The following is a 13,681-nucleotide window of genomic DNA, read 5'->3' on the forward strand; positions in this document are numbered from 1 at the left end:
AAGCATAATCTTTCCACTCTCAACAGGAAATGTACCACAAAATGCAAAAGGTGGCCGGGACATACAATTTAACATGTGGGCAAAAGCCAAGCATGAGCTCTACCCCTTATCCATGGCCATCACCTTGGTTCTTAGGCCCTAGATGAGCCCCCTCCATCATTAAGGAACCCATGATTGTCCCAACCCCTGGTGGGCGATGAATTTCCCTACCTTAAGGAGGTATCCACTGTTATATATTACACATCATGCACTCATCCCCTGCAGCCGCGAGCAGTTATGAAGAAAAATCAATCAAAGGAAAAAGGCATATGAAGAAGGGTGGAAAATGGAAGGCTGGGGGGTAGCTCATGTACCACAATTTTCTCCCTTCTACACTCATATACCCAGGTGTGGGCTTCCCTTGTTATAGCTGCCCTTGTACCATGACATGTTGTGTGGATGATTCCCCTAATCCCCACTCTGTTCCATTACTATATCATTTGCCACCTACCACTTGAGGAATGTACCATGGGCATATCACCCCCTTTAAAGGTTGAAACCACCTAATAGGGTCCTTGATTAACCCCTCATTGAGCTTGGAGATACTTGTACATGCCAAAGTGTGAAAATTTCTAACATGAAATTCCATTGCAGTAACCAATTTATTTCTCCTACTTATCTTCCACTATAAGTTATTTACAAAACCCTTCAATAAACATTAAAATAAATTCTACTGCAGTTATCACATAATAGCATAGAGAAAATAACAGTGATATACAATCACAAAAATCAATCACATCAACACAGTGATTTTTGGACAATTATCCCTGGAAAAACCCAATGCGGAAAACCAGTGCAGCAGATGAGGGATATTTATTAATCTTCAGCAACAATCTCTTTACAAGGAATGATTCTACAGAATATTGAGACACTTCTGAGAGAAACACCTGAGACAATTTTCCTCCTCTACTTGGAGAAGTTTTGACACCCCAGAGACCCTCTGTCCTTCTCTGCGTCACTTCTGCATGAGGATTGCGTCTCCAGCTGCGTTGTCTCACTGATCTTCCCTTTGTGCTATATCTAGGATGCTCTGCTTCAACTCCTCCTCAGTCTTTGACTGATGCTAATGCACTCCTCTTCCTTCACCCTGCAACTCTCCCTCTGAAATCGAACTTCTTCTCCTTGAGAATCGATTTCCCTCGGGTTACTGAGTATTTTTCTGGTGTGTCTCCAAATGACTCTCAAGTCTTCTCTTGTACTTTTCTTGTTGATGAATCAACGACTAATATTAAAACAAACTTGATCCTCGTCTCTTAGAAGCTTCTCACCCATATCTTTATTAATACCCATTAATATTATTATTTTCCTAAGTTTAGACTTAGGAACACCATTAAAAATATTAATTATTTTAATAAAACACAAACCGGGTGGAATTTCACCAAACGATTCTGGGACTTGGAGATCTTATGTATTCTAGCCCCTCAACAAAATTTTGGAGCTAGAGCACATCCGTTGCTACCCAAAATCAACACAAAGCCAACTATGGAAGGGCGTGCCACCATGAATTGCCCCCTTGATTCCATGACTTTTAAGCTCTTTTACTTGATTATTCTAATGATTTTTTGTATTGGAGGGCAAAGGGATGCATTGGATCTTATGCAGGATTGCAGGTGGGTCTCCATTTGGGGCTTGGTATCCCTATAGGGAGTTCTAGCCCTCTAGAGGGCCACATTGGCAGTGGGCACTTGTAGGGTGAGAGTTGAGAGCCATGGGCCTCCACCATAACAAAGAGTACTTCATGGATCCCCAATACCACTCATTGATTGATCGTGTTCCACCTTCTTTTGGATGAAGATGATGCACCTGGTTCACCATGCCCAACCGACTCCACACTTCCATCATACACTTAGCAGATGATCCGGAGTCCAGATGAGCACCACAAAGGGCTTATGAAATCATCCTAGCCCTTGTAGATGGTTTATAGGCATTTTCGATCCACTTGGAGACCCATGAGGATGTCCTTGTGCTCCTCACAGCCACTTGAAGGCACCACAGGGATTTGCTTGGAAACAAGGGGTCAACCCCTTGTCCACTATGTTTGAGGTCCATTCTCACATCATGGCACATTCTAGACTTCATTAGGCCTCCTCAAAAGCCCAACAACTCACTTTATTGATCATTCGACCATCTTGAGAGGCTTATTATTATGTTATTGAGCTATCTTGGTGGGCTTGTCACCAAAGAATGTTATTATTGCATATTATTTTATTATTTGGGGCTCAATTAGGCCAAATTAGGCAAATCAAACTCATTAGTGATTGTGTAATTACAAGTGAGGTGATTAATTTTGATCATCATCACTTGGATTGGATTAGTATCTCTTATGAGATTTTCGCACTTTTTGTCAGGATGAATTTTTGGAGCTTTTCTTAATACACTATGATGTTTGGATTTCGCTATTGTCTTTGGAGTTTCTCTAATGCGAAGTTCAGAAATGGATATACTCTCTCTCATGTAATTCGAAATTTTGATGCTATTCTTGTTATCTTATTGGTTAAATGCATGTATGTTGTTATCTTTATTCTTGTATGGGTTAAATGTAATGCAATATTCTTTTGGGACCTTGAATAAGTGATTAAATGCATGCCTTGACCTTTGAGGGATTGGACGAATGTTCCTAGAGGTACCTCTTAGGTTAAAAACCTCGAAACTTTGTATCATTCACAAATCTAAAGTATAAATCTCTATTGATCTAGTTGCTGCCCTTGGAAAGGCTAGCAAGGATCAATTAGGGCTCCTTAGCTCACGAAATTTCATGATCTATGTGTATCTTGACTCTGTTAAGCCCAAGAAATAAGGCACTAATCCGCGTATCCCTTTGGTGTTCAAAATAACATTTATTTTCATTTCTTCCAATTATAGGCCTAACATCAAAAGGCCTCCTAGGGCATCACATGAAATCATTTATATCCATCCAAAACCCTTGAAAATTGGTCCACTATTGTGTTTTAGTTTGCTCAATAGGTCCTACGAATTTCAAGCAATTCTGACGGTAGAATCCCGAGATATAGCAAGCCCTAGCCACAAGACCATTTCTTGCCCTAGGTTGATTTTGGGTTGTGACCTCATTATGATCATTGTGTCTAAATCTCCAACAAATTTTGTCCTTTGATCCTCTTCTCTTCCCTAATTAGGTCAATCCCCTCCTTGGTTGATCAATTCCACTTCCTTGACCTAAATGTGGGTCCACTTGGTCCCGCGTGGTCCCACAACTTTACATCTTCAACTCCACAAAGATCACATAAAGACTAAGTCTCCATAATGATTTCTAGGCTTAGGAATCATCTTTACAAGACACATTCCCAAACCTAGCCTCGAGAATCCTCTTAGCCCTTCCTAGAGAGCCTATCACCTTGCTTCCCGAGAAAGTAAGCCATACAATTGAGTCTCTCTTGTGAATAGGCTTTAGGAATCACTCCTCAACCTCTTATTGACATATTCATCTAGTGATTCCCCTTCATATCAGGTCTCCTCCCATTGGTGAAAGTTTATAAAGAGCAGGGAGCCTTAGCTGAGGTGACAGTGGGCTATCGCTCCATTGTTGCCCTTTAAGATCCCATCCTAAGACCCCTGCTAGTTTGAGCGGTAATAGTATGCACGTTTGAGTTCTTCTTAGGGACAAAAAAACATATATATGTGTGTGTGTGTGTGATAGATGATGAATACTATGTACAACATATGGATTACTTATACTGGTAAATAGATGAGATTACAATGAATAATTGTAACTCTTTAGTATAAAGAGGTGGTTAATTAGGTATGTGTGTATGTGTGTGATAGATGATGAATACTATGTACAACATATGGATTACTTATACTGGTAAATAGATGAGATCACGATGAATAATTGTGACTCTTTAGTATAAAGAGGTGGTTAATTAGGTATATGATAAGTCCTTCCTTTTAACAATGTTTTTTCTTGAAAAAACAGTGAGAGAGGATAATTTATTTTTAATGATTCACCTTCCCATCAAGCATCACTGACTGGTAAACTCTTCCATTTGATGAGGTATTCTATTATTTGTTTGGAACACAAGGATTTTGTGTGTGTTGATAAAATACCTCTAGGTTCCAAAAATGAGTTCGCCTTCTTAATCAAGGATTGGTAAATTTATTTATAATGGACACTGATTTCTTAATTTCTTTTTAAAACAGGATGCATGGAATGCATTATGAACTGTATCTTTGTCTAGAAGATCTAAGGTATAAGCAACTTCACATATTTTTTTCCTAATCTGGTAAGCCTCACCAAGATTTGGTGCTAACTATATTGTTCAGACCCTCTTTAATGTAATCTTGATTCCATCACCCAATTGATACTAGATAGGTGTTTGTCTGGGTCCACCATTCCATCTATTTCTAAAGTTAATCTTACACCTTTCCTAGGAATTCCCCTCTATGCCAAAGGACAATAGGCCTACAGAGAGAGGGTGCTTTTGTGTTGGCATTGGATAGCCATTCTAATTTCTCCTCAGGGTTGCACTTGTTTTCAGGGCTTTATAACATTAAGAGCAAGTTTGGGAGATAAAAGACTCAATAAGATCAAAGTTACCAGGAATCGAATCCAAATACAAATACGGATCTAGATTCAGATCCACCAATTTTTTGAAAAACTAGGATCCGGATACGACAAGGAAACGACAAGTACAAACAATATAAAGATAGTTTTATAATTTTAAAAACAAACTATTTATGTAAAAATAATATAATTTATTTGAGAGAAGATTCTTCAGCGAAAATCACATCTGGATGCTTTTGTCAACGCGTTTCGAATCAACCAGTGTGGTTCATTGTCAGGACAAGTTGAATGAACAGATCTCGCTTTGCATATTAAATAGTCAAAGCAGAATATCCCACGACTATATTTCTTGACCAGGTAACGGCTATAATGACTAACGGCTAAATTTGACCGGGGAACGGTTAGTTTGATTAGGGGTATAACCTTTATTTAATTAAATAAGTTAATTCAGTTGGTTATATTCTTATTAAAATAAAAGTAAATGGACCATTTAATAAACTTATAATTATAAATATAATTTAAACTAATCAAAAAACTAAATTATTAAATAAATTATTAAATAAATTAATTTAAATTAATAGTTAGTTATCAAGGTTATCATATATATATATATATATATATACATATAAGTAATAGAGTAATTAGTAGTTTGTTGTAAAAGTTATTATATAAATATTAGAGTAATATATAAATAGTTAGTTATATTTTTATTAAAATATAAGTTAAAGGGACTATTATATACACTTATATTTATATATATTTTAAACTAAATTAAATTATAAAATAAATTAATAGTTATTTATAAAGGTTATTAAATATAAATGATCCAAACTGACAAGAATGTTCTGATATTAAATATATAAATGTTAGAGTGATTTAAGGGTTAGAAAGAATATTTTAATATTTAAAATTAATTAATAGTTTATTTAAGGGTTAAAGATTAGTTTCAAGATTATTTTCCATATGTTATTAGAATCAAATTAAGTGCTATTAAAATACCTCAAACTATATCAACCACACCTCAAAGAACCAAGGCCACAAGATACGGGGAACAAGGAGAAACCAACTTAGAAGACAACAAGATCAAGCTAAACCTAGGGAGGGGAAGAAAGGAAGAAAACGAGTAGGAGGAGAGGGTTGGGACCCAGCAACTACTAATCTTCCAGCCATCTTCTCTATTGAGATTGTTCGGCATTTTTTCAATCTCAAGGGCTTCCCTAAATTTCTGTTGATGGAATTGCGAAACTCTAGCAATAACACTAGCCTCTTCGATACAGACATGATGATTGGTTTTCTCCACATGCTCTGCTAAAGCAGAAGACTTGGTTCTCCTATGCTTAAGGTCAGCTGCGTGCTCACTAATCCTTTGATTAATGGAGCAACCAGTGTCACCAATATAGGGGGTCCCACAGGAACAAGGAATAATATATACCCCTTTCATGTCCTTAGGGTCGATAGGATCCTTCACAGATCTGAGGGACTTACAAATGGTGTTAAGAGGTCTAAAGGTCGAGGGGACATTATGCTTCTTAAGAATCCTCGCAATCCTATCAGTGGTCCCCTGAACAAATGGAAGATGGACACCAGGAATCCGTTCCTTCGGTTCTCTTCTAGATAACGAATTCTTAGCTGCTTTGAGGAAAGCCTTCTGTCCCATGTATCTACTATAATTGTTCTCAACAAAGACATTAAGGAGATGGGATTTCTCCTCCTCAAAGCTCTTTTCATCAAAGATCCTTAAGGCACGAGTAGCAAGGGTGTTGAGAACCCCCAACTTCTGAGCCGGGAAATGGTGGGAACTAGCATGAAGATACTACTCCGTATGAGTTTTCTTATGAAACACTCGGTGGGAGAGGGAACCATCACTATTCTTAGAGATAAGAATATCAAGGAAAGGGATGCAACCATCGATTTCTTGTTCCTTAGTGAACTTAATGGCCAAGGATTGACTATTGAGATGATCGAAGAAGAGATCTAACTCCTCTTGGCCGTGAGACAAGATGACATTAGTGTCATCTACATACCTTTTCCAGAGCTTAGGCAGGAGGCGGGCTAAGTTTAGAGCCTTGGATTCAAAATCCTCCATAAAAAGATCTGCAACAACAAGGGAAAGGGGTGAGCCCATGGCAACCCCACATGTTTGCTCAAAGAACTCACCTTCAAAACTAAAAAAGGTCGAAATGAGGCAGATCTCAACTAACCTACTAATATCAGGATCTGTTAGACGATTGATCACTTCCATGGCCTCATTTATAGGGATGCAAGTGTACAAGGAAACAACATCAAAACTGACAAGAATGTCTCCCGAGTCCAGCTTAATGTCCTTGAGCTCCTCAATAAAGGAAGTAGAGTCTTTAACGAAGGACTCTGTACGACCAACTAAGGGTTTAAGCTTCAAGGCAAGGAACTTAGCAAGAAAATAGGTAGGACCACCAATTGTGTTGACTATGGATCTAAGCAGAGCTCCTTCTTTATGAATTTTTGGGAGCCCATAGATTCCCACACCCTTCATACTAGTTCCCACCATTTCCCGGCTCAAAAGTTGGGGGTTCTCAACACCCTTGCTACTCGTGCCTTAAGGATCTCTGATGAAAAGAGCTTTGAGGATTTATTATATTGCCTCCCTTTCCTTGATATTCTTAATTTCTTATCTCTAAGAATAGTGATGGTTCCCTCTCCCATCAAGTGTTTCATAAGAAAACTCATACGAAGCAGTCTCTTCATGCTAGTTCCCACCATTTCCCGGCTCAGAAGTTGGGGTTTCTTAACACCCTTGCTACTCGTGCCTTAAGGATCTCTGATGAAAAGAGCTTTGAGGAGGAGAAATCCCATCTCCTTAATGTCTTTGTTGAGAACAATTATAGTAGATACATGGGACAGAAGGCTTTCCTCAAAACAGCTAAGAATTCATTATCTAGAAGAGAACCAAAGGAACGGATTCCTGGTGTCCATCTTCCATTTGTTCAGGGGACCACTGATAGGATTGCGAGGATTCTTAAGAAGCATAATGTCCCTTCGACCTTTAGACCTCTTAACACCATTCGTAAGTCCCTCAAATATGTGAAGGTTCCTATCGATCCTAAGGACATGAAAGGGGTATATATTATTCCTTGTTCCTGTGGCACCCCCTATATTGGTGAGACTGGTCGCTCCATTAATCAAAGGATTAGTGAACACGCAGCTGACCTTAATCATAGGAGAACCAAGTCTTCTGCTTTAGCAGAGCATGTGGAGAAAACCAATCATCATGTCTGTATCGAAGAGGCTAGTGTTATTGCTATAGTTTTGCAATTCCATCACCAGAAATTTAGGGAAGCCCTTGAGATTGAAAAAAGGCCGAACAATCTCAATAGAGAAGATGGTTGGAAGATCAGTAGTTGCTGGGTCCCAGCCCTCTCCTCCTAGTCGTTTTCTTCCTTTCTTCCCCTCCCTAGGTTTAGCTTGATCTTGTTGTCTTCTAAGTTGGTTTCCCCTTGTTCCCCGTATCTTGTGGCCTTGGTTCTTTGAGGTGTGGTTGATATAGTTTGAGGTATTTTAATAGCACTTAATTTGATTCTAATAACATAAGAAAAATAATCTTGAAACTAATCTTTGACCCTTAAATAACTATTAATTAATTTTAAATATTAAAATATTCTTTCTAACCCTTAAATCACTCTAACATTTATATATTTAATAACTTTTATAAATAACTATTAATTTAAAATTTATTTATTTTATAATTAATTTAGTTTAAAATATTAATTTATTACTAAAATTATTATTTAATAATTTTTATAATAAATTAAAATTACCAGAACATTCTTGTCAGTTTGGATCATTTATATTTTGATAACCTTTATAAATAACTATTAATTTAAAATTAATTTATTTTATAATTTAATTTAGTTTAATATATATATATATAAATATAAGTGTATATAATAGTCCATTTACTTTTATTTTAATAATATAACCAACTGAATTAACTTTTTTAATTAAATAAAAGTTATACTTCTAATCAAACTAACCGTTCCCTAGTCAAATCTAGCCGTTAGTCATTATAGCCGTTACCTGGTCAAGAAATATAGCCGTGGGATATTCTGCTCTGACTATTTAATATGCAAAGCGAGATCTGTTCATTATACTTGTCCTGACAATGAACCACACTGGTTGATTCGAAACGCTCCGACAAAAGCATCCAGATGTGATTTTCGCTGAAAAATCTTCTCTCAAATTTGATATGGATCACAGAAACCTAAATTCAATATAATTTATTATTATATATATATGAAATATGTTATTATTAGTGTATATTTATTACTTAATATTAATTATTATAAATATAATTATTATATATATAGAATTAATATTTTAAATTAATAGTCTTATAATTAATGTATCATTTATAATTATTTAGACAAGTTTAAATTAATAATTTCTTATTAGTAAGTTACTTTATAAACCATGTCACTTTAATAAACTTTACATTTTAAGTTTCAAATGGTTGATAAAGTTCACATTTAATATAACTATGCCAAATGGCCATGGTTTATAAACATTACTTTTTATATATTTAAAAAACCATGTTACTTTAACACGTTACATTTAATAGATTACCTTACTATTTCTCGATATAAACTTTACCTTTTACCTTTTGAATGGGGTATAAAGTTCACTTATAACCATGCCATATGGCCATGGTTTATTAACATTATTTTGTAAATATTTAAAAATCTACGCTGAAGCCTCATTTTTTAACTCTACAAAACAAAACCGCAAGAGTTAAATCATCGAACTCTCCCGTAAAGTTTATCTGAGGACATGTCCACTGGAAGGAAATATGCTTATGTGAGGACACAACTCATCACGAGGAAATGCCGAAATGCAGATATTGGTGGGAAGGTAAAGCCCAAAACGTTGATCCATCTACCTGCAACAGCGAGATGATGGGAATTCGATTTTCAATTTTACATTAACCCTAACCGTTGAAAAAGCCTTTGCTGGCCGAGTAATCGATTTACCAGTGTGAAACCCAAAAAAATTATTTGTTTGGTCTATCCTACAGTCAAAGAGTTGACGCAGGTAACACGGTGTTGTTGACCTGTCATCCATATGAATCCTGGGCGGATCCCAACGGATTTGGATCCGAATCCGTATCCGAGCCCTGACGGATCCGGTAGCTTATTATAAGATATTAACTAGATTCAAGAATCAGTGGTAGATATTGTATGTTCATTTCACTTTTGTCATAATCAAGGAACAACAATAATTATTGTAATTTGTAAGCATGTTAATTTCACTTCAGGATAGTTTTCGACTGTAGTTGTCACTGCAAATATGCTCCTTTCACTTTGTGACAATCTAAATTAAGTTTATGGTGATATTATGCAATGAATTGCAAGCTTCCAAAACTATTCTAGGTGTACAAAAAGAAAATTTAGCATTATTTTCCGAAACAAACTATCCCATCATATACTGTGAAACCAATTTAACCATTCTATAACCTTCATGCCCAAAAACCAATATTTCACTTATTTACTCTTAATAGCTTTTATATTCACAAACATATTATTATTTATTCACCTTTGCACATACGATGAAAGAAGTTCATAATACTGATGCATATGTAAAAATTACTTAAATAACTTCATTGTTGTTGCTTGGAGCTCAAAATGACAAGAAGGATTTCAATAATTCTTTATGAACACGGTAATACAACTATTTTTTTGCATGCTTGAATTTGCAAAGGTAGCATCTCACCTGCCCCCATCCAATATCTAGGCCTGACACTTCCACATTTGAGCAGTTTCCTTGTTTCCACTTCAGAGTGATAAGCTGTTTACTTCCATCAGTAAGCTGTGAATTGAGAAACAACACTATCAGAGATGTAGATATAAGATCTCTCTAATCTAATAAATTCTGTTGTAAATACTGATTTTGCAAGATAACTGTTTCTTGTAGTACAATTTCAATTAAAGATGTCATTCATTTCAAGACATAATGGCTTTAATATAAGAGAGCTATAGCCATTCATAAAACCAAAATAGAAAGGCCACGAAACATCATGTAAATATGATGATGAAAGAGACCATAAAGTAAAGTTTACTAAATTTGCCCATACTGCAGTTTCTAGTATGGAAATTTGCATAAACTTCAGATCAGCCATACTATTCGGCTCGTAAGTATACAGTACGGGGCAGCCATACTATTCATACATCTGAATACAGTGCATGGCAGACTGAAACCTTAAAAGAATAACCACAATAAAAAAGGATTGATATGCAGTGTGCTATGAATCAGCTAGGATTCTGGCAGTCTGATTCTAAACAATCCCTGTAGATGCCAAACAATTGACTTGCCTGCCACCCATTTGCTTGGCTTTTGGAGGATTATACATCAGCTTTAATTATGCATCTGTGACAGCCGTATCCTCTTACTGCTCACAGTTCCCAAAGAATTTTGGCCAGCTACAACGTGGATTGATGAGAGTAGCGAAAGGCTCATAACCAGATCTCCCAACATGACCCACAGTGAAAACGATTTACACTCAACCTCGTATCGAGAGAGGGGTTAGATGAACCTCACACAGAAAGCTAACTTTTTATTGACCAAATAGTCTGTCTCTATATATTTTGTAGTCTAAACCATATATATATATATATATAGAGAGAGAGAGAGAGAGAGAGCGAGAGAGAGTGTGTCTAAACATATTATGAATTGGTCCTTTTCCAGCCAAACTAATAGAAAGAGAAAGCAGCATTTTTTGGTCTGAAAAATAGCAAAGTAAATTTTGGATTGATGTAATTGCAGATATTTGATGTTAACATTATGCAGTCTAGTCCCAGTAGAGATATTTTAAAGGTATTTTGTTGGAAATATTATCAACACTGAGAGGAGGGGAGGGGGAGAGGTGAATCAGTGTTGGACACTTTTAACAATTGTTTAAAACTTCAAATACAACATGCAAATAATACTTATTAACAACACATTAATTTATGCACAAAACTTGTCTTAAATAGTTTCCATGTTTAACAAGAATATGTTAGTTTATGTAGCTTGGACGGCGTTCTAGTCTCAAATTGCGTCTATGAGGCTAAGGAACATAGTGGATTAATTTTCTCCAATACTCAGAAAAAGTTTCTCAGGAAAAGTATCTAAATTGGAATTAGTTAGCCAATTTATTAATTTTTCTTAGTCTAACATAGGGGAACGGCTTAATTAATTGGGATTAATTGAGATAAATCAATTTTCCTCTAGTCACTTCAGAAAAGTCATTTGATGGCATCGAGATGATCTTAGCCATCGATTGAGATTAGATCATGGTTGTTGGTTGCTCAATGAGATTATAAGAGGAAATCGATCCACTTGGAGAACACATCAGAGAGATCAAAGACACAGATTTGCGGTGATAGCAAGGGCATAGTGAAGCATGAGGGAACCAACAGATCGAGTTCAATAACGATTAAAGATAGGATTGGAGGAAATTGTTCACAGCAATTTCCAAAGTTTGAGGGAGATCGATTTTATCAGTAGAAAGGCTGAGTTTCCCAGTGGTGTGAGTTGCTTCAGAAAGGCTGAGTTGTTGGAGCAAAGAGATATTTTTGAGAGTGAACAATTTGCGTAGGAGAAGCCAAATTTGCCAAGAGAAGTAGAATTCCAGTGGAGGCTGAGATTATTTTCCAGTAATGTGATTTTGCCAAAGAGGGTCGAGTTTCCAGGGCCGCACATGTGGTTTGATTTAGTGAGACAGAGGGAGGTCGAATTGAATTAGGAGGGCCGAGTTTTCTCTAGGAAGCCAAATCGACTTGCAGAAGTGATAGAAATCATTTTCTAGAGGTTTGCTAATTTACGACAAACAGTTGTAATTTTTAGTCACATAATTTTGCCAAAGAATAATAAAAGTACTCATCTGTAGAATTGGTTTTCCCCACACTGGGGTTTTTCTTAGAGATATTTGTCCAAAAATATTGGTGTTTAGTATTTGCGTGTGTGCAATGTTTTTCTTCAGTCCCTGTGGTTTATTTATTTTCTGTGAAGTTGCAATAGTGTTTTATTCAGTATTTGTTGCAAAAAAATTGCAGAAGACAAATAATCAATTGAAAGGACAATAATAACCAGTTAACTGCAACAATATTAAAATTTCACATGGTGTTAGAGCAGATCTCCGGGTGGAAGAAGGTTATGCGCAGGCACAGGACATACTCTTCAATTTATTTGGGTTTTGCTTATTTTCCGGGTGTTTCAAAATGGCCTTCGCAAGTTTGAGAGACTAGGACAGATTGGATGGAGCCTTAAATTATTGTGTCTGGAAAGCCAAAATTTCTCTATTGTTGGAAGAGAATGGTCTCAAGGATTATGCAACCAATATGATAGTTATTCTTATAGATCCACAACAACTTTCAACAATACCAAAAGGAAGATGCCAGAATGTGGAGGATAATCCTTGATGGATTCAAGGACCATATAGTTCTGCATATTGTTGAGTTCGATACAACAGAGAAGATGTGGGACACTATTTTAAAACTGTTCCAGGATGCGACTACTAATAGGAAGCTACTTCTCAGAGAGAAGCTGAGGAATATGAAGATGTAGAAGGGTGAAGAAGTTACCAGTCACCTCACCAGACTTAGACTAATAAAGGATGAGTTAGCTATAATGGGAGACAAACTAGATGGTGTGTATATCCCTGAATGGATTTACGAAGCAGTGGGATGTTTTCATCCAAGTGATTAATGGATACATTAACGGGTTGGGATCGATTAATGAGTGATTTCACCTAGGAGGAGCTGAGCCTCAATCTTGTCAGTGGTAGCAATAGTAGGACTCAGAAGAGTGAGGAGTAACAGGAGAATGTGGCCCTAATTGGGAAAAGGGAAGCGAAGAAGGGGTCTAGCAAGGGGCCAAACCCAAAAAGTGAGAAGAAGAAAAAGGACCTTTCAAAGGTCAAGGGTTATGGTTGTCACGAGTTTGGCCACTATGGAACCAATCACCCATAAAGGAAGAAAAATGAGAAGGGAAAGAAGCAGACAACAACTTCAGCAAGTGCAAATGAGCTCTCTAGCATGATGGATAAAAAATTCGCATTGATAACTTGCCTATCTAGCTCAACTTCACAGGGAGTTTGGTATATAGATAGTGGAG

At 36.5% G+C, this 13,681-nt stretch overlaps 1 protein-coding gene across 1 annotated transcript in view; it reads right to left on the reverse strand.

The window, feature by feature from the left end:
* Positions 1–13,681, reverse strand: part of SEX4 (dual specificity protein phosphatase (DsPTP1) family protein) — a 417,122-nt gene that overhangs the window by 102,809 nt on the left and 300,632 nt on the right. Inside the window, exon 13 of the mRNA XM_089412062.1 lies at positions 10,301–10,396. Coding sequence (XP_089268188.1) covers positions 10,301–10,396 — 96 coding nt within the window. The remainder of the gene's footprint in view (positions 1–10,300; positions 10,397–13,681) is intronic.

The sequence above is a fragment of the Pinus tabuliformis genome, chromosome 3_1 (assembly GCF_031772625.1).
Source record: "Pinus tabuliformis cultivar Carrire ecotype Pingquan chromosome 3_1, CPIR1, whole genome shotgun sequence".
In the NCBI taxonomy this organism is placed as follows: domain Eukaryota; kingdom Viridiplantae; phylum Streptophyta; class Pinopsida; order Pinales; family Pinaceae; genus Pinus; species Pinus tabuliformis.